The sequence below is a fragment of the Coffea arabica genome, chromosome 10c (assembly GCF_036785885.1).
Source record: "Coffea arabica cultivar ET-39 chromosome 10c, Coffea Arabica ET-39 HiFi, whole genome shotgun sequence".
NCBI lineage: Eukaryota > Viridiplantae > Streptophyta > Magnoliopsida > Gentianales > Rubiaceae > Coffea > Coffea arabica.
This window is the reverse complement of record NC_092329.1, coordinates 51,973,948-52,001,567: the sequence shown is the minus strand read 5'-3', so window position 1 is coordinate 52,001,567 and position 27,620 is coordinate 51,973,948. Positions and strand designations below refer to the sequence as shown.

The following is a 27,620-nucleotide window of genomic DNA, read 5'->3' as shown; positions in this document are numbered from 1 at the left end:
TCTTAGCAATGAATAGAACAAAAGGGTTTCATGACTCCCCATTTTCTGAGTACTTTTATTACCATTTGTTCTCATGGAATCGAAGTAGCCCAAACCGATCGATGACAGCTCAAGTCAATGGATATATTAATACTATTAAAGGCACTTTTATTATCTTAATAATTATATAAGCTTGACAGAGGGGGCAAAACTGGAGCTATATACCCAAAAAAGAAAAAGAAAAGGCAACAAAAAAGTTGCCTGGGTAACTAAGGTAAAATTTTAATTCTAGAGCAACCAGTTTTCACTCAAGGGTTAATTTGCCCTGTAAGCTATTAAATGATTGAAGATGTCTTTTTGCTTTTTTTTTTCCCCTGATCAATGGTTGCATATGTTGGAAAATAACTGGTTTTTTCTTTAGCTTGACCATAATTCTTTTAGCTAAAGTTCTCCATTTAAATGTTGTCAAATTAGGTTTACAGGAGTTGATCAGTCATTTTATGACAGTAGGGTCTTGAATTATTTTATGAGGGTGAATGCACTAGAGGTGGTAAGAATATTTATGATGTTAAAGTTTTTTTTTGTAATATTTTGGTTGCAAATTTTTTGATTATTTGTTATTGATCATGTTTGACAATGGGTTTGTAATTGAAAAGAACAATTGGGATCTTACATTAAGTGAAACATATAGAATGATATACTATGTTTTATGGCATATGCAATTTGATCTTTAATGAAAAGCAGCAAATTTTAGTATTTTTCTTTAATGTGTGGGTTGCTATTAAATTAATTAAATAATATAGCAAGATGGGGGGCAATGATAAAATTATATTATTTTCTCTCTCATAATATCATTTTTTAATTATTAATTGGACTTAAATGTTACAAGATAATTAATCTCAATGAAGATTAGTGTAATTTTTAAAATTTGAAGAGAGGCCAGTAAAATAGTCAAAAACTTTTATCATGGGGAAAATATTGGGTTCAGTTGTAGTCGAAACTAGTTAGGGATAAATAATGATGATAGCGTCATTAATAATTTATCAATGGCGCAGTCAGAATTTGAGTTTTGTAACTATAGATTCCACGAATAAATAGTTGCATCAAATCAAGATTTACACTTTTCGCAATGTTAGTTTCCTTGAGTTTCAATGAGATATTCATTAGTATCATGCTTCCGTCTTAAACAGTGATCACAAACTATTGCATCCTTTTGAGTTGAAAAGGGGAGCAGGTGAAAAAGAAAAGTAAAACATACAATTAGCATTAGACCAGATTGCCTAAGTGTTTGAATATTTTTGTTAAAAATATGATTAAGAATATTAAAGACAAAATATAAGAGAAACAGAGAAAAGTGTCGTAACATAAATAGTATTCATTTATCACATGGAACCTGCGGTTTGCCGGCAGGATAGAAAACCTTACAAACATGACATGTACTGCATGGTACGTAAAACGATACAAATCCCATAAACAAAGGAACTTGGGCGCTACAACCAATTTAGATAAAGAAATGGTAACGTAGAAAAACTTGAAATCATCATCTTCACATTGGGCTTTTATTCTTATGCTTCTACATCTTCAAGAAGGTCTCAAACATGGTTTCCTTCTCCTTTGCCTGCAAATATTCAGCTGGCTATCAGCTATATGCATTTCTCAGTTGATAAGCTAGTTAAAAAAATACTCTTTAATCTATATACTGTACAAGTTCTTGATAACAGAGGGAAAAAATGATGCCTTTCTTTGGTAACATAAAAAAAATTTTCTAGCAGTCATTTTGGTGGATGAAGTGAAGGCACTTAGCATGATAGACATGACAGTTTGTGTTGATAGAGATATGCTTTATCATGCAGAAGTGGGTATATTGAACAAGTGTTATTACCTCAGAAGCAATTGCTTAGTAGTGGTGAGGAGGTGGTGGAGACTTGTATTTGTAAACTGGGGGAGGAGGTGGTGGAGACTTGTAGTGGTAAACTGGTGGTGGTGGTGGAGGAGATTTATACTTGTAAACTGGTGGAGGAGGTGGTGGTGACTTGTACTTATAAACTGGTGGTGGTGGAGACTCGTATTTGTAAACTGGGTGAGGAGGTGGTGGTGACTTGTAGTGGTAAACTGGGTGTGGTACCGGATGAGGAGGTGGTGGTGGTGACTTGTAGTGGTAAACTGGGTGTGGCACCGGATGAGGAGGTGGTGGTGGTGACTTATACTTGTAAACTGGGTGTGGTGGTGGCGGAGGAGACTTATACTTGTATACCGGATGAGGAGGTGGTGGTGGTGACTTATACTTGTAAACTGGGTGTGGTACCGGATGAGGAGGTGGTGGAGGAGACTTATACTTGTAAACTGGGTGTGGTACCGGATGAGGAGGTGGTGGTGGTGACTTATACTTGTAAACTGGGTGTGGTACCGGATGAGGAGGTGGTGGTGGTGACTTGTACTTGTAAACTGGGTGTGGTGGTGGCGGAGGAGACTTATACTTGTATACCGGATGAGGAGGTGGTGGTGGTGACTTATACTTGTAAACTGGGTGTGGTGGTGGGGGTGGTGGAGATTTGTACTTGTAAACAGGATGAGGTGGAGGTATATGCACTGGTGGTGGTGGTGAGGGATAGTGGTAAGGAGGAGGAGGAGATGAATACTTGTAGTGATCATCAGCTGCAGTTTGTGAGGGCAAGCCAAGAGCAACAAACACCACTAAAACAGTGGCAAGAAGAGGAGTCAGCCCAGACCCCATTGCTTTTGCTTTGCTTCCCATCTTAACTACAAATTCTTGTTTTAGGCTGATATGCTTCTAGGCAGCCTCTATTCCCCTTTTTATAGCACTCAGTGCCTTCATTTTTAACTCCCAAGGCTCGGAGGATGCAAGCATGGTAAGTCTTTTTACAGCTCTCAACAACTTTAGAAAAGTAAAAAATCTTTTGCAGGTTGGAATGGGTTGTCCTCAAACTGTGCTTTGACAGATTTGACAATCGTGAATATTCATTATTCAATTGTGTTGGGTGGAGGGTTATGCTCGAAAGTTTTGAATCTTAAGCTATATAATAACAAGTGTTCGTACTTTTATGCAACTTAGCCATGCATTGACTTCGAAATATTATTGTGTGAATGCGATTGATTTCGCAATATTGTACTATCTATGAAAAGAAGACCGGATGCAGCCGACTCCCCCCTCTACCTCTATTACCAATCCTATCAAGAAGGATTGAATCACATATGTTATAAAAAATAGTATATCACTCTATATATTTTACTTAATGTAAGTTTCAAATTGTTCTTTTCAATTATAAACCCATCATCAAACATAATTAATAACAAATAATCAAAAAAATCTGTATTCAAAAAGAGTGAAGTTTAACAGCATAAAAATTTCAGTAACTAACTTTAATATGTTGATAAGAATATTTATGATGTTAAAGTTTATTTTTTTTGTAATATTTTGGTTGCAAATTTTTTGGTTATTTGTTGTTGATTCTCTAACAATGGGTATGTAATTGAAAAGAGTAATTTGGATATTATATTAAGTGAAAAATATAAATAATATACTATTATTTGATGTTATAAGCGATTTGATCTTTAATGATAAACAACAAATTTTAATATTTTTCTTTAATGTGTGGGTTGCTATTAAATTAATTAAATAATGTAGTAAGATGGGGGGCAATGATAAAATCATATTATTTTCTCTCTCATAATATCATTTTTTAAATTATTGATTGAATTTAAATGTTACAAGATAATTAACTTCAAGGAAGATTAGTGTAATTTTTAAAATCTGAAGGGAAACCAGTAGAATAGTCAAAATCTTCAGGGGAGGTTTCTGAAATTATCTCCACCAAATTTGCTTTTCATCTCTTTTTTTTTTTCCCGTGTTAAACTGATTGAAAGCAGTGTATCACACTAAGAGAGCTTCTATGCATAGTTGTCAAAATCGCGATCCGGATCGTAGGATCATACGATCCTACGATCCGGATAACCAAAATCGATCCGGATCGTATGCAGAGTCGCAAATCATATTAATCTTTGTAGGATCGCATAGAATCGTAGCAGGATCGGTAGGATCGTGTAGGATCGTAGGATCGGTAGGATCGTACGATCCTACAATTTTTTTGTAAATTTGTGAAATACGAAGCTCCATTTTGCAAGTAAATGAAAATATTTGTGGTATATTTGTAATTTATTAAAGAATTGCAACCTTTAATTGCAATTGAGAGCTTTTGGTAGGATCTTACGATTTTACAATCCGATCCTGTGAAACTAAAATCGATCCTATGTAGGATTCCGATTTTACAAATCTTGCTTCTATGGAAGCACGATGCAACCAATCTAGAGCTCAACAATCAACCCAGATTGGGAATTTTGTTGTTCTTTCTTTTTTCTTTTTAATTTCAACAACAATACTTAATACCAATTAAAGAATGCTTCGGATTTCATATTTTTACGTATGTTTTGCAAACCACAGAAGGAAAGAAAAGAAAAAAAGGAGGGAAAAACCCAATTCTCCACAGCATCGATTCCAAAAGGGGTGAAAAGGAAAGAGCGCAATCTTTACTCCATGTAATCTGCAATGAACTGGACCATACAATTAAACGTTGAATGCACTATTCAAAAGCCATGGACACGTATAGTTTGTCGGTGGGTTTCAATGAAAATTAGACTCTTCTTTTTTTTTTTTTTCCAATTACTCAATTATTTTTTCTAATATTAATTTAATCTTGTGTTGGTTATGGGTAGACGTCCACGGCTTTCATTGTTAGTCAATAATAAAATGTCCAAAATGACAGATTTGCAGTGCCTTTCAAATGCTTTAAAAAATGCACAATAAAGGGAAAAGCTTGAACTAAGGCTTTTTTTTTTTGGTTAAAAAGTCATCCCAACGTTAGTGATGTAATTTAATTAAAACATTACAGCTAGAGCTATATTAGTCATCCAATTAGCAAGTTGTGATTGGTCATTGAACAGCTTATAGGACTATTTCTCCTATAAGTTGCTCAATGACCACCACAATGCTTGCCAGTCTATTACTAGGGATGACAACGGGACGGGGGATGGCGGGGTTGGGGCGGGGGACCCCTCCCCCATCCCCCGCCCCCGCCCCGTCCTCCGCCTCCCACTCCCCTCGCCCCGCCCCGCTTTCCCCGCGGGTGCCCCCACGGGATTAATAAAATTTTTCTCGTTGAGTTAATAAAATTTTATTATAATTAAATTTTAATAAATAATCAAGTACTAAAATATCAACACATCATCAAGTTATTATTCATTTTAATTTTACAATTGAAACTTATAAAAACAATCAAACAAAAATTATTTGAATACAATCCAACATGATGAAATAAATACAACTAAAATAGTTAAGTTTTCACTTTTGGTACAAATACAATGACAGGGTCGTCAGCCTGTGCAATAATAAAATTAAACTTAATTGCCAGTTAAAATGACCAAAACCCAATTCCAAGTACTGGAGCAGGGATTTTAGGTGTGCAATGGGTTACTTGATTCACCCTGTTCCCGAAGAGTTTGCTTGATCCGATATACCCGAGTGGAATGGTTATTTCTTTTCACAAATAATTATGAATTCGTGGACAGGGCAAGTAGGGTCGTATCCACAGGGACTGGGTATATTTGTTTCTTAAGAAATCCAAAGTAACACAGGGGGGTGATTTCGTAGGAATGATAACAAGCAAATAAATTCAAATAAGAAAGTAAAAATAAATAACTAATTAGGAATTAAACCACAATTCACTAAACTTAGAATAACAATAATTAAAGGCCTAACTCAATTAAAGCAAGGAAACAATTAAAAATAAAATAAAGTAGGCAACTAAAAATCAAATGGCAATTCACCAAAATCAAGGTAATATTAACTAAAGATCTAGCCAAGAAGTAACTTCAGCAATAGTTCATCTAATTGATCATTGATGCAAGGCAATCCCAATTATTTACTGATAAATATGTTATAACTGCCAAACAAGCGATGGCAGTCAACCCCTCCTTACTGTGTCGGTGATCAAGGTACGCCCGTTAATCACTACTCTAATTAAGAAATAATTCTAGGTACGCCCGTAGAATTTAATTCCCCAATTGCCTTACATATTAGAGGAGCCCTATTCTAACCAAATAACACACTACCAGGGTTATTTTAGATTAGCCCGCATATCCCCCCTGGCACGAATCTAATCGTGCCAGTTGTCACTATTTCAGGACAATTAAACAATTACGGATTTAAATGCCCTAATTGACAATAGGCTATCAGATCAATTAATTATCTGGATCCAAGACAATCAATTAATTAAATAACCATAAGCATAGCAATCAAGAAATGTGCGGATACCAATAAATAAAAGGAAAAGATTAAATTAAAACGATCTCACAATTTTTAGGCGAACCAGAGTCTTCGTTGTTCCTTGACTAGAGTGGTGAAATTAGTTCATGTTCGATGAACAAAGCCCATATAAAATTGAAGAGAAACCAGCGGCCATGTCCATTGAAATTTGGTAGAATCCAACTCGTCTCAATATATTGAATGAATAGAAACACTACAAAAGTTTATAGTTTTCACTTCGTCTGGCGCACAAAGGAAAAGAGGCTACTCAGAATTTCTAAGGAAGAAAAGATCAAAAGCCACGAATGGCTAAGTGCTGACATTCGTAAGTAGCAATCCACTACTACAAGCTAAAGAAGAAAAGTCAAAGATGGAGGAATAAGTTAAAAGCCATCTGCCATGCGTAATATCAGCCAAAAGGAAATCTTTAACAAAAGTCTCCCAGGGAAAATCAGATGCTAAGCTAAAAACTAAAAAAACTCCTTTTCCCCCCTGCAATTGCTTTTACGTCTGCCCTCTTCCCTGCTACTGTGCGGCCGCTTCCAATCCATGTTAGACCCATTTTGTCTGTTTCCCTTTTCTCCCAAATTACCAAGATGGGCACAAGTTCTCCTTTCCAAAAATGCCCTTGGGGCAAGCTCTATCATCTGGACTTTTTTCTGCCAAATTAGCACCTGTTATCAAATTTCCGTTCTACTCCCTGAAATAAATACAAAGTACTAAAAGTGAGCAGAATCCAGCAATTAATCCACATCAGGTCAGGTGATAGGAGAAATTAATAATAAAATAAATAGTAAAATTACACCCTATCAATTCCCCCTACACCTAAACCATGCTTGTCCTCAAGCATAAGAATAGTAAACGAACACCAAAATTCGATGATGGCCATTGTCCAATCTCCTATATTGCCAAGATCTTCAAGAGAAAAACATATATCGAGCATTGGTGATTAAAATCCAAGAAGCCTCCCCCCCGGTTAGCCCCTAAACTGCAAATTCCTTCAATTTCCAGGTTAACTACTCTAAGAAAAGGGAATGGCGCACAACATTTATTAGCTAATGGTCCAAATATTCACACAAGTCTCCATATTAAGTCCATAAACCGGCAAGCCTTCCTATTATTTATTCTCTCTTTTTTCGTTCTTTTTTTTTTTTGTTTTTCAAAGCAATAATAATTAACACAAAAAGACTTAGTCGTTAGCCGTCGGGGCCTTTTGACGCGAACTCCAACATTTTTAGATGAAGGAGCCCGGTTACTCAGCTCCTACTGCTATACGACCACGTACTCATATAAAGTACCACCTTTTGACGCGAGAATCGACACTTTTAGGTGCCGATCCTCGGTTACTCAGTAGTAACTCATAGCGGAGTACAGTCCAGATTATTCACAGCCAAACAAAGCCAAAAACACATAATAACAACACTAAGAACCAAAAATAGGAACAGCTCGCCTCATTATTGCCAAACATAGAGAACTGGAGTCAATATTGGACCAGTTCACATTAAAATGCCAACAGTCATTCCCTATGCCTAGAGAAATTAACACAGAAATCAAAAGAGCCAAGCAATCCGATATTCACCAGGGAGATATTCTGGATCCAACCACATTAACCCGATACATTTTTATTTAAAAAAAACTTGGCAAAAGTAGAGTTAGAGTCAATAAACCAATATTTTTTTCTCTTTTTTTTTGTTTTCTTTTTCTTTTCACATGGGGAATAAGCACTAAGAAAAGAAAGAAAATACGCAACTAGAAATAAAACTAAAACTACTAAAAAACTAAAAACTAACAACTACTAAAAACTAGAAAGACTATAGACCCCCCCACACCTATAGGACACATTGTCCTCAATGTGTCAAAAAACAGCAAAAGTGAGGGAGAAAGTAACCAAACTTCCCTGAAACCGGGTCATAGTGGAGGGTGAGGTGGGATTGGGGGCGGGAAACCCGAGTGCTGCAGGAATGCCGCCAGATTCTGTGATATAGCCGCCACGTTGCTCTCGATGCTAATCATCCGGGCGTCCAAATTCTGAATCTGCGTCCTGATTTGGTGCCAATCTTCAGCCCCTGCTGGTGGAGGGAGCTGAGCGGATGTCGACGGGCCAGGATCACCGCCAACTGGGGCCGAATGGGTGGAGGAAGAGCGAGGCGGGGCGCGGGGCGGTCCCGGGGGCACAAATCGGTAGTGGCCATCGACAAGCTCCAGAACCCCCATCTTCTCTAGCCGGTCAGCAGTGAGATACTCCATGTCGCAGGCCAAGTGCAAATCGTGATCCTGTAGATTCAGAACGCCTAGCTGGACCGCCAAGTACGTGATATACGACCCAAGAATCAACGGCTTGTTCTTCTTTGCCATGACGGTCTTGAACTGTGCCGCCAACCAACAACCCAAATTGACCTTGAACCCATTCTTCATACACCAAAGGAAGAAGAGCTCCGGCCGAGAGATAATACCGAAGCTGTTCTTTCTGCCCGAGTAGCTATATGCTAAAAGCCGCTGAACATACCGAGCACTCGGGTCCTCTAGAAAGGAGCTCCGAGACCGAGAGGGATCGTAACGCTGCATGTCCACAGACATGTCCTCCCACACCTCACGGTAGGCGGTAAGGAAAGGTTCCACAAAATCGCAGGCACTCTCACCGTATTCCCTAGTCTCTGCATACTCCCGAGTGATGAAACCGAAAGCCAGATTGAACTGGGTGATAGAGAAATTGAATTCCTGGCCCATGAGACGGAAGTGAATGATATCGGGAGTCGCAACAGTATACCTAGTCGGTAATTCAAACTTAAAAGTGGTGTAAAACTCTCTAGTCAACTCGACAAAGGCTGGCTGGAAAATATCCAGATAGGGGCGCCATCCAATGGCGGTGTACATGCGCTCAACCTCCCCTTGGATCCCCAGAAAAACCATAGTAATGTGGTCCGCGCATTTGCACGGAATGATACGCCGCTCACAAGCTTGAGCATAGCGTCGCTGATCGGCGGCTCTAGTGAATTCCAAATGCCCTCCCAAGTGAGTGGCGGAAGCCACGTGGGCACCTCTACCCCTACCTAACCAGGTTCGGACACCGGGAGCAGTAGGTTGATTTATAGGGGTATTGACTAGAGTAGAGGCTTGGGGTTGGGATTGCGAGGTTCTAGGGGTCCTAGACCTAGAGGAGGATTTTGGTCTCACCATGTCCTCAAACCAGTGGATACAAATATCCAGAGGTATAACCACCCTATCAATTAAAAAAAAACTGCTGTGCAACTGGTCAATTAGAAGCAAAACACAGTTACAAGTCCGTGGCAGTAAACCAAATACCCAACCAAATATAGTTGACAAAGTTAAGGGAGAAGAAACCAATAATAGCGCCTAAAAACGCACAGATGGCTCCAGTTGGCCGGTTAATGCCCCAAATCAAGATCAACAAATGCAATGACGACAACTTAGGAATTCGACCATAATAATGTAGCCAACCAACTAGAGGTAACAAATTCAATTGAAAATATTCCCACCAGTACCACTGGGGGCAGAACGTAGGCCAAATTCAATGAAACCTCAATCTCAACATGCAATATCCAAAATACTTCAATCGCAATTTAATAGACACCACAGCGAGAGTAACAATGGAAAACAGCGGTTAGAATGTACCCAATAAACCTCCCAATGTAACACACAAATGCAGTATTTCAGCTCACCCAAAATCCCAACAAATGGCTCCAGTTGGCCAATTAATTGCACAGTTGAACCCAACCCAAAAGAAGTAGCAATTCCCAGCAAAAATAATGCAACCAGTATCACAGGCGGAAGTCACACAATTGAGAAAATAACCTCCAATTACCTCCACCGTGGATGCTAACCAAACGGAAGGGGACAGTAGCGGGTGGCGTGAGGTGCGCAAGGGAGACACGAGCAGCGGCGGCGGACAGACTGGAGTGGAGGCCGCGTGGGTTAGCGATGGGGGTAGCGTCCGTGGGTGGTTGGTGCGCGCGGCGGACTAGACCAGACGGGCTGGAGCTGCGAGGGCTGCGACGGCGCGCAGCGGGTGCGCTGTGAAGTGGATTGCTGCTGAGAGGGAAAGAGCTCGCGTGAGGGAGGTGGTGGAAAACAGCGGCGGTCACGCGGGCAAGTGGCTCGGCGGCAGTCTCTGTCCCGTTTCCAATGGGCTTGTGGCCGCGTGAGCAGGGAGCTGCGTGGGGAGGCTGTGGCGGCGGTGGAGCTTCGGGCGCAGAGCAGCTGGGTTGCGCGCGAGGCAGAGCTCAGGTGGAGGTGGCGGAGGCTGCGGGTTTCGGCGATGGTCCAGATCTGGCGCTGGGGTCGCAGGTGGCTCGCAGCGTCGGCGTGCGTGTGGAGGTGGAGCAGCGATGGGGCGCACGGGCGACGGACAGGGGAGAAGAAACAGGGGAGAAGAGAGAGGGAAAAGAGAAAGAAGAAAGAAAGAAAGAAGGAAGAAAGAAGAAAAAGAAAAAAAAAAGAAAGAAATTGTTTCTTTTTTCTCTTCTTTAGGCTCTATTTAAGCCACGGTGAAATTTTTTTTCTTCTTTTTTTTTTTTACGGAAGTTAATTTCAAAATTTTAAATTATTATTATTATTATTTTTTCTTTAAATTTTTGAAACCCGTACCTTTCCTGCGAACGTGACGCGGGCACGTCAAGAGGGCAAGAGAGCTTTCAGACGATTCTGATCGTGAGCTTCCTGCACGTCATCACGCGGGTGCGTCAAAAGGGCAAGAGAGCTTTCAGACGATTCTGATCGTGAGCTTCCTGCATGTCATCACGCGGGCGCGTCAAGACTGAAGGTCACCTACAATTCAGCAAAAACGAAAACTGAAACCCAAAATCAGTCGAATTCAAGGAAAACATATTTAAACTATCACACGAAATCAAACAAATAATTAAAAGGGACAATTGGGTTGCCTCCCAATGAGCGCCTGTCTTTAATGTCTTTGGCTAGACATAGTAAAATGTCACTGATTAGGACACGGTGGCGCGTCTAGACTTATTGTCTCCACCTTTTCACCTGAAAATCCTTCGTAGTAATGCTTGAGACGGTGTCCATTCACCACAAATTTGTTGTCTGTTTTAGCGCTCCGGATTTCAACTGCACCATATGGAAAAACATGAGTAACAAGAAAAGGTCCAATCCAACGGGAACGTAGTTTACCTGGGAATAGCTTGAGCCTGGATTGGTATAGTAGGACCTTCTGACCAACTTCAAAGGATTTTCTTGAAATTTGTTGATCATGAAATATCCGGCTTCTCTCCTTATAAATTAGTGCATTTTCGTAAGCCTCGTTCCGGATCTCTTCTAATTCTTGCAAATCCAACTTTCGTTGGGCACCGGCTTCCTCTAAATTCATGTTGCATTACTTTATCGCCCAAAAAGCTTTGTGCTCAAACTCCACTGGAAGGTGACACGGCTTCCCAAATACCAACCTGTACGGTGACATCCCTATAGGAGTCTTGTACGCCGTCCGATAGGCCCAAAGTGCGTCCTCCAGCCTTTGACTCGAGTCTTTCCTATCGGGGCGCACCATTTTCTCCAAGATAGACTTGATCTCTCGATTCGACACCTCCGCTTGACCATTGGTCTGAGGGTGGTACGACGTTGAGACCCATTGGAGTACACCATACTTGCGAAACAACGCAGCTATGATTTTGTTGCAAAAGTGCGTTCCCCTATCACTGACAATAGCACTAGGCATTCCAAATCGCACAAAAATATTAGACCTGACAAAATTTGCAACTACTTTCGAGTCATTAGTTCGAGTGGCCTTAGCCTCCACCCATTTAGACACATAATCAACTGCCAGCAAAATATATAAAAAACCAAATGAAGTAGGAAAAGACCCCATGAAATCTATACCCCAGACATCAAAAATTTCAATAAAAATCAACGGGACTTGGGGCATTTGATCTCTACGGGGTATATTACCTACCCTTTGACAGCGATCACATGACTTACAAAACACATAGGCATCCTTAAACAATGAAGGCCAATAAAATCCACTTTCTAAAACCTTATGAGCAGTTCTCTTGGGTCCAAATGACCTCCACAGGCAAAAGTATGACAAAAAGCTAAAATCGATTGAAATTCCATTTCACTTACACATCTCCGCATCACTTGATCTGCACACCTCTTCCATAGGTACGGGTCGTCCCAAATAAAATACTTGGCGTCGCTCTTCAATTTATCCCTCTTCGATTTTGGTCAACCTGCAGGAAAATTACCAGTTACCAAATAATTGACCAGATCGGCATACCAAGGCAACTGAGAATTTAAAGAAAATAAGTGCTCTTCAGGGAACGCATCCCTCAATGGTTCATTATCCTCTCCAACGGGTATACGACTCAGATGGTCAGCTACTAAATTCTCTGAGCCCCTTTTATCCCGTATCTCCAGGTCAAATTCCTGCAGTAGCAATATCCACCTAATGAGCCTCAGTTTGGCATCTTTCTTGGTCATTAGGTACCTTAATGCTGCATGGTCAGAAAATACAATTACTTTAGCACCTAGCAAATATGACCTGAATTTTTCTAAAGCAAAAATAACTGCAAGAAGCTTCTTTTCAGTAGTGGAGTAATTCAATTGGGCTCCATTCAATGCTCGGGATGCATAGTAGATGACGTGAGCTGCCTTCCCTACTCTTTGCCCCAATACAGCCCCTACGGCATGATCACTGGCATCGCACATGATCTCAAATGGTAGACTCCAATCAGGGGGCTGGATAATTGGGGGTGAGGTCAACAATTCTTTCAACTTGTTGAAGGCTTCCTCACACTTATCATCGAATTCGAAGGTCACATCCTTTTGTAGGAGTTGGAATAACGGGGCTCCAATTTTTGAAAAATCCTTGATGAACATTCGATAAAAACCTGCATGTCCAAGAAAAGAACGCACCTTCCGCACACTCGCGAGGTAAGGTAATGCAAAAATAATATCTATTTTAGCCTTGTCAACTTCTATGCCCTTAGACGATACAATATGACCCAGGACTATCCCGTGCTCAACCATAAAATGACATTTTTCCCAATTAAGCACAAGATTAGTCTCTATACACCTTATCAGGATCAATTTCAGATTATCTAAACACGTATCAAAACTATCACCATACACACTGAAATCGTCCATGAAAACTTCAATAATTTTCTCCACATATTCAGAAAAAATACTTACCATACACCTCTGGAATGTTGCAGGTGCATTGCACAACGCAAATGGCATTCGTCTATAAGCAAAGGTCCCGAACGGGCACGTGAAGGTTGTCTTCTCTTGATCCTCTGGAGCAATTGCTATCTGAAAGTATCCTGAAAATCCATCCAAAAAGCAATAATAAGCTCTACAAGCTAAACGTTCAACCATTTGGTCAATGAAAGGGAGAGGGAAATGGTCCTTTTTGGTGACGGCGTTTAGCCTACGGTAGTCTATACACTGCCTCCATCCAGTGGGTTTGCGCACTGGCACGAGCTCACCCGTTTGGTTTGCCTCCACCGTCACCCCTGCCTTCTTTGGGACTACCTGGATCGGGCTTACCCAAGGGCTATCTGATATTGCAAAAATAATCCCCACATCTAGCAATTTTAAAATTTCTTTCTTTACAACTTCCATCATTAGGGGGTTGAGCCTCCTTTGAGCCTGCCTAACAGGTTTGGCATCCTCTTCTAGTCTAATCCGGTGCATACAGATGGCCGAGCTGATCCCCTTAATATCTGCGATTGTCCAACCTATCGCCTCTTTATGCTCTCTAAGGACCCGGATCAGTTTCTCCTCCTGGATTTTTGACAGTGTCGATGAGATAATCACCGGGAGTGTCTCATTATCACCCAGATATGCATATTTCAGGTGCTCTGATAGAGGTTTAAATTCTAGTACAGGTGCCTGCACCACAGATGGCAACACCCTCTGGTGAGGTTCGGGAGTAAAAATAGGTAAGACTTCATACCTTTTCGTGGTGGACTGCAATGAGTGTAATGCACCTATTGTGCATTTTAGGTCCTCGCTCCATTCCACCTCAGGAGTTGTCTCCAACTCGAGGTGCTTGGTCAAAGCCACCTCCAACTCATCCCTGCCATCAGTTTCAAACACTTCCTGCACTACAGGGTCAATAGCACTCACAGAGAAAACTGTGCTAAAGTTGGAGTTTGAGGGATATTTCATAGTATCAAAGATATTGAAATGCACAATTTTCCCATCAAACTCCATGAACAAGATACCCTTATTAACATCAATTTTCGTCTGTGCTGTGCTCATAAAGGGTCTACCCAATAACAGAGGTGAGGGATCAGGGGAGTGATCATCATCCATATCAAGTACATAAAAATCAGCTGGAAACATCAAATCATTAACTTTTACCAACACATCTTCAACCAACCCATCAGGATATGCATTAGTTCGGTCAACTAATTGAATGATTATTCCAGTTTCTTTTAATGGACCTAATTTTAGAGAAGCATAGATAGATTTAGGTATGAGATTAATTGATGCTCCCAGATCCAACATGGCCCTTCTATCACAGTATTACCTATCCTACAGGGAATAGTAAACATACCTGGGTCCCCGCACTTTGGTGGGAGCTTTCTCTGCAGGACTGCTGACACATTCTCCCCAACAATAACCCGTTCATCTTCCCTCAACTGCCTTCGGTTGACACACAAGTCCCTTAGGAACTTGGCATATTTTGGTACTTGTCTGATTGCGTCTAAGAGGGGGATATTTATCTCAACCTTGCGAAAAACCTCCAAGATCTCCTTCTCCTTATCCTCTTTTTTCGATTTTTCCAACCTGCTAGGAAAAGGAGGCGGGTTAGTTTTAGCTGTAATTATTGGGTCAGGAAGTACCTTTAGATCTGCACCATTGCTGTCCTCCCTTTCAAGCTCATTTTCGATCTTTTCCTCATCCTTATCCTTAGGGATCACAGGTTCAGACCCCTGAATTTCTTTCCCGCTCCTTAGGGTCATTGCGCTCACGTTCTTCGAATTTAATTCGGGCTGAAATGGCAATTTACCTTGGTTCTGGGAATCCAAACGGTTGATTGTTGTGACCATTTGACTTATCTGATTCCTTATATCCTGCATTTCGGAGTCCGTCCTTTGCTGATTTTGCATAATGGTTGCCTCCGTCATTTGCTGATTTTGAGCCATAGTTGTCATCATTTGTTTCATCATCTCCTCCAAAGATGGGCCAGAGCTTGGGGACGGAGGTGGTCGGGGTTGATATTGCTGCTGGTACCCTGGTGGCCTATTTGGCACAAAGTTAGACTGCCTGTTCGGTGTAATGTTGGGCTGCCTATTTTCTCCATAACTGAGGTTGGGATGATCTCTCCACCCGGGGTTGTAGGTGCTTGAGTAAGGGTCGTACTGCTTCCTTGGCGCGGGCGCGTGGTCAGCCATGTTCACCTGTTCTGCAGTTTCTTCCTGAATCATTGGGCACATGTCTGCAGAATGACCCATACCAGTGCAAATCCCGCACACCCTGGCTTGTGATGCATTTCTCACAGCCAGTTGCCTAACAAACGCGGTCAACTCAGTTAGCTGCTGCTGCATAGAGGGTGTCTCTACCTCATTCACCTTACGTATTGGGACATCCTCTCTTGTACTGAATTGTTGTGAATTCTCTGCCATCCCCTCTATTAACTCCCGTGCTTCCTGAGGGGTTTTGTTTACCAGTGCCCCTCCACTTGCAGCATCTTTTTTTTTGTGTGTAAGCGGGAGGACTCGAACCCGAGACCTCTTGCTTACACTCCCTCCCCCCGTACCACCCATCCCAACCCTCCCCCCTGGCATCAATGATGCTCCTGTCTCTAAAAAGGAGCCCCTCATAAAAATACTGTATGATCAATTGCTCACTTATTTGGTGTTGGGGGCACCTGCGCAACAAGTTCTTATACCGTTCCCAATACTCATAAAGTGACTTCCCTGGATGCTGCTTGATCCCACAAATTTCTTTCCTTAGACTTGCAGCCCTGGACGCAGGAAAATATTTATCCAAAAATTTTTTCTTCAATTGGTCCCACGTGGTGATGCTACCTGGTGACAGGTAGTACAGCCAGTCCTTCGCAGAATCTTTCAAGGAGAAGAGGAATGCCCTCATTTTTATCTGCTCTTCTGTGATTCCCGAGGGTTTCATACTATTACACACGACATCAAACTCCTGCAGATGCTTATACGGCTCTTCACCTGGTAAACCATGAAAAGAGGGTAAAAGCTGAATCAGACCAGATTTTAGTTCAAATGGAATGTTATCATTTAAAGTGGGGAAAGTAATGCATAAAGGCTGCTGAGTTAAATCAGGAGCAGCCAACTCCCTTAATGTTCGTGCATTAGCCATGGTGTCTTCCTCCTGGTCAGAGTCACTCGAAGTGTTACCAAACGAATCTGTTAGTTCAACTTCTGACTCGGGTCTCTGAGATGTAGCACTGGAGTGCTCTTCTCTGAGCTGTCTGGTTTCCTTTCTCGTTCTACATGCGGTCTTCTCTACCTCAGGGTCAAAAATCAAATTACCTGTACGAGAAGATCGAGGCATACACTAGAAGAAAACCAGAAAATTAGGACAAAGAATGAATTTAAAAAGAAACAAATAATAACGCCAGTCCCCGGCAACGGCGCCAAAAATTGACAGGGTCGTCAGCCTGTGCAATAATAAAATTAAACCTAATTGCCAGTTAAAATGACCAAAATCCAATTCCAAGTACTGGAGCAGGGACTCTAGGTGTGCATTGGGTTACTTGATTCACCCTGTTCCCGAAGAATTTGCTTGATCCGATATACCCGAGTGGAATGGTTATTTCTTTTCACAAATAATTATGAATTCGTGAACAGAGCAAGTAGGGTCGTATCCACAGGGATTGGGTATATTTGTTTCTTAAGAAATCCAAAGTAACACAGGGGGGTGATTTCGTAGGAATGATAACAAGCAAATAAATTCAAATAAGAAAGTAAAAATAAATAACTAATTAGGAATTAAACCACAATTCACTAAACTTAGAATAACAATAATTAAAGGCCTAACTCAATTAAAGCAAGGAAACAATTAAAAATAAAATAAAGTAGGCAACTAAAAATCAAATGGCAATTCACCAAAATCAAGGTAATATTAACTAAAGATCTAACCAAGAAGTAATTTCAACAATGGTTCACCTAATTGATCATTGATGCAAGGCAATCCCAATTATTTACTGATAAATAGGTTATAACTGCCAAACAAGCGATGACGGTCAACCCCTCCTTACTGTGTCGGTGATCAAGGTACGCCCGTTAATCACTGCTCTAATTAAGAAATAATCCTAGGTACGCCCGTAGAATTTAATTCCCCAATTGCCTTACGTATTAGAGGAGCCCTATTCTAACCAAATAACACACTACCAGGGTTATTTTAGATTAGCCCGCATATCCCCCCTGGCACGAATCTAATCGTGCCAGTTGTCACTATTTCAGGACAATTAAACAATTACGGATTTAAATGCCCTAATTGACAATAGGCTATCAGATCAATTAATTATCTGGATCCAAGACAATCAATTAATTAAATAACCATAAGCATAGCAATCAAGAAATGTGCGGATACCAATAAATAAAAGGAAAAGATTAAATTAAAACGATCTCACAATTTTTAGGCAAATCAGAGCCTTCGTTGCTCCTTGACTAGAGTGGTGAAATTAGTTCATGTTGGATGAACAAAGCCCATATAAAATTGAAGAGAAACCAGCGGCCATGTCCGTTGAAATTTGGTAGAATCCAACTCGTCTCAATATATTGAATGAATAGAAAAACTACAAAAGTTTATAGTTTTCACTTCGTCTGGCGCACAAAGGAAAAGAGGTTACTCAGAATTTCTAAGGAAGAAAAGATCAAAAGCCACGAATGGCTAAGTGCTGACATTCGTAAGTAGCAATCCACTGCCACAAGCTAAAGAAGAAAAGTCAAAGATGGAGGAATAAGTTAAAAGCCATCTGCCATGCGTAATATCAGCCAAAAGGAAATCTTTAACAAAAGTCTCCCAGGGAAAATCAGATGCTAAGCTAAAAACTAAAAAAACTCCTTTTCCCCCCTGCAATTGCTTTTACGTCTGCCCTCTTCCCTGCTACTGTGCGGCCGCTTCCAATCCATGTTAGACCCATTTTGTCTGTTTCCCTTTTCTCCCAAATTACCAAGATGGGCACAAGTTCTCCTTTCCAAAAATGCCCTTGGGGCAAGCTCTATCATCTGGACTCTTTTTCTGCCAAATTAGCACCTGTTATCAAATTTTCGTTCTACTCCCTGAAATAAATACAAAGTACTAAAAGTGAGCAGAATCCAGCAATTAATCCACATCAGGTCAGGTGATAGGGGAAATTAATAATAAAATAAATAGTAAAATTACACCCTATCATACAATCACTAATTCATTATTGTGTTTGTGCTTTTTTGTTTTAGAAAAAAGTGTTATTCTATTAAGTGTAATTAGAAATTTAGTATAAATGTATTAGTAAATTTAGTATAACTAATTCATAAATTCTATTAGTAGACATGTCTAATTATTCATATAATTGATAATATTAATTATATTACATACACTAATATACATTATATAATACATCTAACTAATAATATCATTATCATAAGTTTATAACTAATTAAATTACATATTATATATAATTTTTTTTTTGCGGGGGATGGGGCGGGGGTATACTCCCCCGTCCCCTGCCCCATTTCTAAACGGGGGGAAAAAATTCCCCCCCGCCCCAACCCCCGCCCCGAGAGCCCCCCGCGGGCACCCGCCCCCATTGCCATCCCTATCTATTACACACTAATTTATAAGTAACAATTCAGGTTACACACACTCGTGTATTAACATGTATTCTTTTTAAGAGTTAAAGTTAATTAAGGGTATTATTATGATAATTTAAAGAGTATAAGTATCAATCTATTAGAGTGTACACACTAATACTAATGCATAACAAAAGACTCATTACCATTCAACGATTGACCATGATATGTTTATAAGTCATCAGATTAGTTATTGCAGCAGTTAATGTACAACTATCTGTACTTGATCTTGGGTACGATTGTACCTATCAACTTGTTTATAGAGTTTACCTAACTTTTTAGAATTCTGCAGATGAAGAGGCCGTGTTTTAGGCGTGAGTATTCTTTTTTCAAGAATTGACAAATAGACGTTTAAGGGGGCAATTTTCCATCTTGAATAGGCGTGAGTATTCTTTGTTCGACGAAAGATCATGAATTTCCCCGTTTAAGGGGCAATTTTCCATCTTGTGTTTTTGAAAAAATGCTATCACGTTGTATAGGCAGATTTTTTCCTATGGTACATCAACCATAGAAAGTCTTTGTCTACAGATAGTGAAATAGAACTCTTGTATGCTATGAGATGAAACCAAAATTTAAGAGTAAAATATAGTAAATCGCCTTGTGGTTTGGGGTTCGATCATGAAGCTCCCTCATTATTTAAAACCTCTACGTAATTCCTTTGTGTTTTGGATTAAATTAGAACGTGGGTGGAAATCATCCAAATTAACGGAAAAATCCAAAATGTCTATGCTACCCTCTTATTTCTTTTGTTTCTTGTTTTGTTTTATTTCTGGTTTTTTAAACATGAGCATTTTTGTTAACCAAAAGTTAGCTGCGCCAAAATCAAAATTGTAAAATGTTTTATATATGTAAAGATAACATTATGGATCAAAATAAAATTTATAAAAAATTCTTTTCACGTATCAAACTCCATGAAATTGTTGTAATTGGTCAAGTACAATTGGAGAGTAGCAAAATTAACCATGAAAGTGACCGTTTTTCGGCAAAAATTTGTTGCTTTTCCGTCTGCTTCTATTCCTCAAATCTCTCCACCAGTCTCCACTGCCTTTCACCAGTCGCCATCTTTTATTGGGTATATTAAGTGTGAATTCATGCCCAATATGGTTTTGGGATTTCCTTTCACGTTCAAGTTTAGTCCAAAGTACAAGGAGATTAAGCTCTAAATTGTTAACTCCAAAGTACAAGGAGATTAAGCTCTAAATTGTTAACTCTTAAACAATATAATATTAAGTTTTTGTCTAAATTTTTCTACTCAGCAAACCGGTGACTATGAAATATTTGTATGAATGAATGCTTGATTTCGTAATGTTGTATTGCCTTTGAAAAGAAATTAGACCTGGCCTGACTTTCTTCTCTATTTCTTTTTCCTATTAAGAAGAGGCGTGTAATAATTCTAAATTGTCCTTGTCTTGTTGATATCAATCTTAGGGTAAAGTAGAATTACTCTTAGATTTTCTGACGTCAATTGAGAGTCGGTGAATAGTCTTCTAGGGTAAAGATCATGTCGACGCTATTGGAGGTGATGAAAGGTGCATTTTGTGAATAAATTAGAAGGGAGATTATTACCTAGAGAAAGATGGTGGACTAGGAAGCGAGATTGGGGTTCATACAATTGCAGGTTCGATTGTATGTTGCTGTCTTAGCATTCACATTTATTATGTTAGCATCTACATCTAATTTGTTGATATTTACACTATACCATACAATTGAAACTGGTAATTGTAGAAGCCCCTGATTGAGGAAAGGGATATCTGGAGGCAGGAAGGGGTCCAAAGATTGACCATGTAGCAAGCCATCGAATTAGTTATTGAATAGGTGAAGTTTGAAATGTAAAATTGCCGCTATCAACTTGTCTATAATGCTACCTAACTTTCTACAATTTGAGGGAATGCTAATTGTATTTTTTACTTTTCTTTTCACCTACTTCCTTTTTCAACTCAAAGGATGCTGTAGTTTGTGATCATTGTTTAAGACCGAAGCTCAAAGTCAAATTCTGATGGTGCTGTTGTTAAATTATTAAGGACATTATCACCATTATTTATTCCTTACTAGTTTCAATAATAACTGATGTCGATCCTTTTTCCCCTTGATAAACTAACAGTTGGCATTTTCTTTAGAAGACGAAAGGAAAGAATTAGTCACATATTCTTTGTGAGTTTTGTCTTTATAAATTATTAAGGAAAGAATTAGTCACAAAAAGATTGAGATCATTGCAGTTGAAACTAGTGATCAGGGAAAAATAATGGTGATAATGTCCTTAATAATTTAGCAACAACACCGTCACAATTTGAGTTTTGTATCTCTAAATTCCACGAATAAATAGTTTCATCAAATCAAGATTTAAACTTTTCCTAATGTTAGTTTCCTTGACTTTCAATGAGATATTTATTAGTATCATGCTTCGGTCTTAAACAATTATCACAAACTATAGCATCCTTTGAGTTGAAAAGGGGTGTAGGTGAAAAATAAAAGTAAAACAATTAGCATTAGACCAAATTACCTAAGCATTTGATGCTTTTGATAAAAAAAAAATGATCAACAATATTAAAGACAAAATATAAGAGAAAAAGAGAAAAGTGTCGTAATGTAAATAGTATTCATTTATTATATGGACCTGCAGTTTGCCAACAGGACAGAAAACCTTGCAAGCATGTACTGCATGGTACGTAAAACGGTACAAACCCCATAAACATGGAACTCAGGAGCTAAAGTCAATTTAGATGTAGAAATGGTAACGTAGAAACTTGGAATCATCCTCGCATTGGGCTTTTATTCTTATTCTTCTACATCTTCTTGAAGGTCTCAAACACCGATTGCCTTCTCCTTTGCCTGCAAATATTCAGTTGGCTTTCAGCTATGTGCATTTTTAAGTTGACAAGCAAGTTTACAAAAAAAAAAACACTCTTTAATCTGTATACTGCTCAAATTCTTGAAAACAGACCGAAAAAATAATGTATTTCTTTGGTTCTTAAAAAAAATCTTCTACTAGTCATTTTCATGGATCAAGTGTACGTCCTTAGCATGATATACATGGCAGTTTGTGTTGATAAAGTTTTGGATAGGTATTATTACCTCAAAACTTATGCACTTGCTTAGTAGTGGTGAGGAGAAGGAGAACCGTAGTAGTGATGATAGGGTGGAGGTGGAGACAGGTAAACTGGGGGAGGAGGTGGAGGTGAGTTGTACTTGTAAACTGGAGGTGGTGGGGACTTGTACACTGGAGGAGGTGGTGGAGGAGACTTGTACTCGTAAACAGGTGGCGGAGGAGACTTGTATACCGGAGGAGGTGGTGGGAGTGACTTGTATTTGTAAACTGGTGGCGGTGGAGATTTGTAAACTGGAGGAGGTGGTGGTGGGGACTTGTATTTGTACACTGGTGGAGGCGGGGAGTTGTATACCGGAGGGGGTAGTGGTGGTGACTTGTAAACTGGAGATGGTGGAGGTAAATACACCGGAGGTGGTGAGTAGTGGTAAGGTGGTGGTGAGGACTTGTAAACTGGAGGAGATGGTGGGGGTAACTTATAAGCAGGGGTTGGTGGAGGTGAATACACTGGAGGTGGTGGTGAAGAATAGTGGTAAGGAGGAGGAGGAGGAGATGAATACTTGTAATAATCAGCTGCAGTTTCCAAGGGCAAGCCAAGGGCGACAAATACCACTAAAACAGTGGTAAGAAGAGGAGTCAGCCTAGACCCCGTTGCTTTTGCTTTGCTCCCCATTGTTACTACAAATTCTTGTTTTAGGCTGATATGCTTCTAGGCAGCCTCTAGCCCCCTTTTTATAGCACTCGGTGGCTTCATTTTTCACTTCCAAGACTTGGAAGATGTAAACATGGTAAATCTCTTTTAACAGCTCTCAACAACTTTAGAAAAGTTAAAAATCGTGTACGCGTTGGAATGGGTTGTCCTCAAATTGTACTTTGAAACAATCGTGAATATTCATTATTCGATTGTGTTAGGTTGAGAATTATGCTCTAAATTTTTGAATCTCAAGCTATATAATAACAAGTTTTGGTATTATTTTGCAACTTAGGGTGTGTAATAAAACTGAAATCTGAAATCTGAATCCATTAAATTATTAAATTTAATATATTTGAGTGCATATCACATTCAAAGATAAGTGAATAACTTATCACTTAATTTTGAAAGCAAGTTTTGTTTAGAAAGTTCAGTGTTACTTAATTAATTTAAATATTCAATTTTTTGTTATCAAATGATTTAAATGTGTTAAAATTTGAATCTATTAAATTTAATTACGAAATTGAGCTATCAAACAGGGCCTTAGGCATGCTATGACTTTGAAATATTGTGTGAATGCTCGATGGCGTAATGTTGTATTATCTATGAATAAAAGACCATATACGGACCCACTTTCCTCTCTATTTCTTTTACCTATCAAGAAGGACGGTCTAATAATACAAAATGGTCGCTGTCTCATTATTAACAGTCAATCTTTGAGTAAAGTAGAATTCGTCTTAAGAATTTCTGACATCAAATGCGAGTCGGTGAATTGATTTTTAGGGTAAAGACCCTGTAAAGGCTTTTGGAGGTAATAAAACATAAAAGGTGCATTTGTAAAGAAACGAGTTGGGAGATTATTATCTAGAGGAAACGAATTGATACGTGCAGGAAGAGATATGAAGAGACTATAGGTCTTCTGCAATACAGTAATGTAACATTCACGTTACACACTTTTGTATATTAACACGTGTTCTTTTTATCAGTTAAATCTAATTAAGGGTATTATCATGATAATTTAAAGAATATAGATATCAACCTATTAATGTATGTAACATGAAAATTACATCATGACGTACAACAAAAGATCCATTGCCATTCAAAGTTTGACCGTGTAGTGTTGTAAGTCATCAAATTAGCTGTTGCAGCAGCGAATTTTGAAATGTGCAACTGCTTGTTCCTGATCTTGGGTATGATTATACCTGTCAACTTGTCTAGTTTTGCCTAACTTTCTAGAATTCTGCGGGACAGTGTAGATGAACAGGCTATGTTTAGGAGCGAGTATTCTTTTGTAAAGAATTGACTAGTAGACTAGTTTGAGGAAAGATCATGATTTTTTCCGTTCAAGGGAGCAATTTTCCATCTTGTCTTTTTTGAAAAAATGCTATCACATCGTATAGGCAAAATTTCCTTATATTATATCACCCGTAGAAAGTTTACGTCTACAGATGATGAAGTTAAGGAAATTTTGCCTTGACAGGTGTCAAGCCTGTGTAATAATAATTATTTATTCAAAAAAATACAAATTTTGTATATAGCGGTGAGTAGGATCGAATCCACAGGAACTAGAAATAATTTATTTCTTTTAGAGTCCAGAGATGAGGGGTTTTTATAAAAATAACTAATTAACTAAATTAAAACAACGCATGAAGATAGATATGAATGAATCAACAACAGATAAGACTCTAGCCAAAGGTACAACTTTTCAGACACGGTCCATTCAACTGATTACTGATGCAAAGATAATTCAATTACTCATTAATAGATTGATTATAGTTGTCGTACACGCGATAAACAATCAACTCTTCCTTACTTTTTCGATAGTCAAGGTACGACCATTAACTATTTCGCTAACAAAAAAATAATCTTAGGTACGACCGGGAGATTTAATTTCTCAATTGAATTAAGAATTAGAAAAGTCCAACCCTAATCAACAAACACGCTACGACGGTTTGTTTAAATTAGATCAGACGTTTTCCTAACATGGGACCAATCACGCTAGTCGCCACTGATATTAATCAATCAAACAATTACGGATTTAACCGGTTAATTTGGCAGTAGATTATTAAGTTAATTCGAATATCGGACCCTTGACATTCAAATAACAAAACAATCATAAAAAGTTAAATCAGAAAACGTGCGAATACCAATAAATAAAAGAAATAAGTAAAATAATTCGATTTCACAGATATTTGGAACCGAATTTTCAAATTGACCTTCGACTAAAAATTGAGGATTTAGCTACGCATCCTAGAAGAAATTCTGCCAGACTCCATTGAATCTAGTTGCAATTGGTTTTCCTCTCAAACTAACGAAAAGCAAGATGAATTGAGAGGCTAAGTGGCCGTCCTCCCCACCGAGATTGTTCCCTGGCCAAGGTATTAATCAAGCGGGATTCCGGCCTTCTTTTTCTCTTTGTTTTCTAATTGAAGTCTACTGCTAAATAACAACTAGTCTCCTAAATAGAAAAATAAATCACAAAAGAAATTATTCCAAGATTCCTAATTCAACCATAAAACTAATAATGAAATTTCAAATCTTCCAAATCTTCCTCTAAAACTGTCCAGAGTTTGAATCAAACTTGGAAACAGGCCTTGAACATGCGAATCCCAAATCCTTCAGCCTTGACAACCAATTTGCAGAAAATCACCTATTTTTAGCAACTTTTGCTCTACCGCCCTACAATTAGTACAATTAACCAAATATAAGTAGAATTTGATAATTAAAACAATATTTGGCTTGAATAAAAGGGAAATCAATCATAAATTTAATGACAAATTTGAACCTATCATGCCTATACAATGTGATAGCGTTTTTTCAAAAAGACAAGATGGAAAATTGCCCCCTTGAACGATTCTTTAACTTGTATCTTTCAATAAAGATAAATAGTTTAAATTTCAATATTTAACAATATTTAATCTTACAATCATTAACACTTCTGTCACTATCCAATGACAAATATCACTTGTAGGTATGATACCTAAAAGAAACTATAAAATCTCTCATGAAGTAGTACTATTATATGTCATAAAATGAAAACAAAATTTATTGCTTAATTTGGATGTTAAAAAATCATTTGATAATTTCTATTGACTCTAGTTGTGAAGTTATACCTCACTAGCGAAGCCTGTATGACATATTGATTAAGCAGCCAATTTCTTGAGTTCGTATTTTTGAAGTCACGAGAATAAAGAAAAAAACTTAAGGAAGAAAAAAAAAGAACAAACGTGAATACAACAATTTTATGATACCATCTATTTGTAATATAAACATCTGCACCCAACTTAAGGCAAGGAAATTAGATACCAAAACAGTAAATGTGCATATAACTGTGCTAGTGTAGTTTCACCAACAAGTGAAGTCTTCCTAATAGAGCCCTTGAAAGTATTAATTTCATCATGGTCTTTAAAATTCTACTTCTTTCACTGATTTGTATGAATAAATTTAATTTGTTATCATAAATTTTGCTAATTTTTTTATAATTTTTTTTCATAAGAGCACAATTATCCACAATAATGGGATCAATACAAGCTGGTTACTGACGAGTGCGGGGTATACATATATCAATTAGTTCATCTACAGTCAAGTTTTACATTTATAAATTCTAAATACCGCACACGTGATTTTTCGCAAGTATACGAGTCGAGAGCGAGTATAGGGTATTAAAGGTCGATCCCACAGGGAAAATTTTCAATTACTAGTAGTTTTTGAACTCCATTATTATCTAGACTACCATAAACATAAAAGTAATGAAAATAATACTAAAAACCTCCTAGAGATATGGAATGCCTTACTACTCATGCAAATGAGATTACTGATTAAATGAATGATATTATCTTGACTAGTTATGATGTAATTTTCTAATGTATGTGAAACCTACTCTCGTAGTGAATCAACTATACATATAGCTAAACCATACTTACTCTCGTGGTTATGAAATTAATTACAAGTTCATTTTTTCTATGAAATTATATGAAACAAGTCACTTAGGTCACAAAGGTGTTCCTCTACTCTCATGAGTGAACTCCCTAAATTTATAACTTCCTTAAACTAGTGTTAAACTCCAATTCTCATTACAAACTTAACACTTTTAGATAATCACAACTAATGGCCAGTTAATCACGATTAGAAAAGCAAAAGTGATAAATAACTTGCTCAAAAATAACATCATCAAATAACCAGTTAAATATCACAAACAAGATATAGAAAGGTCATCCATACTCTAGGCATAAACTTTAACTAAACATGATAAAAAAAAAAAAACAAAGCCAAATTTGTAGTATAGTTAAATATGAAATCAAATACAAAAGAGAAAGTAGTAGAAGAGATATCACCCTTGTCACACGAGATCAACCTCTCTATCTTTGCTCCTTAATTTTCATTCAAACCTAACTATAAATACAAGAAGGAAAAGCTACACTAACTATACTATACTACCCTAACTAATGAACTAAGGAAATTCTAGTGAAGACTATGTTTTTGTGGAGTTTCTCTAACCTTCCAAAGTTGTGAAAATGTTCTTCAAAGGCCTCTATTTATAGAGGATTCAAGAGCCAAATGAGTTGTTTCTAATTGTAATTTTTGACTCTTGAAACTCCTATGAGTTGTCTTTCAAACTTTCCACACTTTTCTTGATCAGATATAGCCGAAATTGATAGTTGGAATTGAGATGAAAAAATTATGTGAAAGCAGGGCAAGTTGCAGAAAATAGAAGAGAATGCATGACCTCAGGAATACGCGACTTCAGGTCGAGTATTGATAGCTCGCGTTTTCACTTCTATGCATTTGGCACCACTTCAACTA

At 38.5% G+C, this 27,620-nt stretch overlaps 2 protein-coding genes across 4 annotated transcripts in view; both read right to left on the bottom strand.

Moving 5' to 3' along the window:
* Nucleotides 1-1,334: 1,334 nt before the first annotated feature.
* Nucleotides 1,335-27,620, bottom strand: part of LOC113713352 (uncharacterized) — a 42,502-nt gene continuing 16,216 nt past the window's right edge. Inside the window, exons 1-3 of one of the 3 annotated variants that reach the window (XM_072068437.1) lie at nt 2,476-2,937; nt 1,862-2,397; nt 1,335-1,597 (exon numbers count right to left, since the gene is read on the bottom strand). In XM_072068437.1, coding sequence (XP_071924538.1) covers nt 1,877-2,397; nt 2,476-2,734 — 780 coding nt within the window. In that variant the 5' untranslated portion in view covers nt 2,735-2,937 and the 3' untranslated portion in view covers nt 1,335-1,597; nt 1,862-1,876. Of the gene's footprint in view, nt 1,598-1,861; nt 2,938-27,620 lie in introns of those variants that run through there. The other 2 variants (XM_072068435.1, XM_072068436.1) reach the window with 2 other exon arrangements.
* Nucleotides 21,661-22,828, bottom strand: LOC113714556 (uncharacterized). The gene is made up of 2 exons (XM_027238461.2): nt 22,156-22,828; nt 21,661-21,912 (listed from the first exon to the last, which is right to left on the bottom strand). Exon 1 carries the CDS (start codon nt 22,797-22,799, stop codon nt 22,176-22,178), a length of 624 nt encoding a protein of 207 aa, XP_027094262.2. The 5' UTR covers nt 22,800-22,828; the 3' UTR covers nt 21,661-21,912; nt 22,156-22,175.

What these genes read in the sequence shown, in the direction of transcription:
- LOC113714556 (XM_027238461.2), bottom strand. Translation starts at nt 22,799, where the DNA reads ATGGGGAGCAAAGCAAAAGCAACGGGGTCTAGGCTGACTCCTCTTCTT.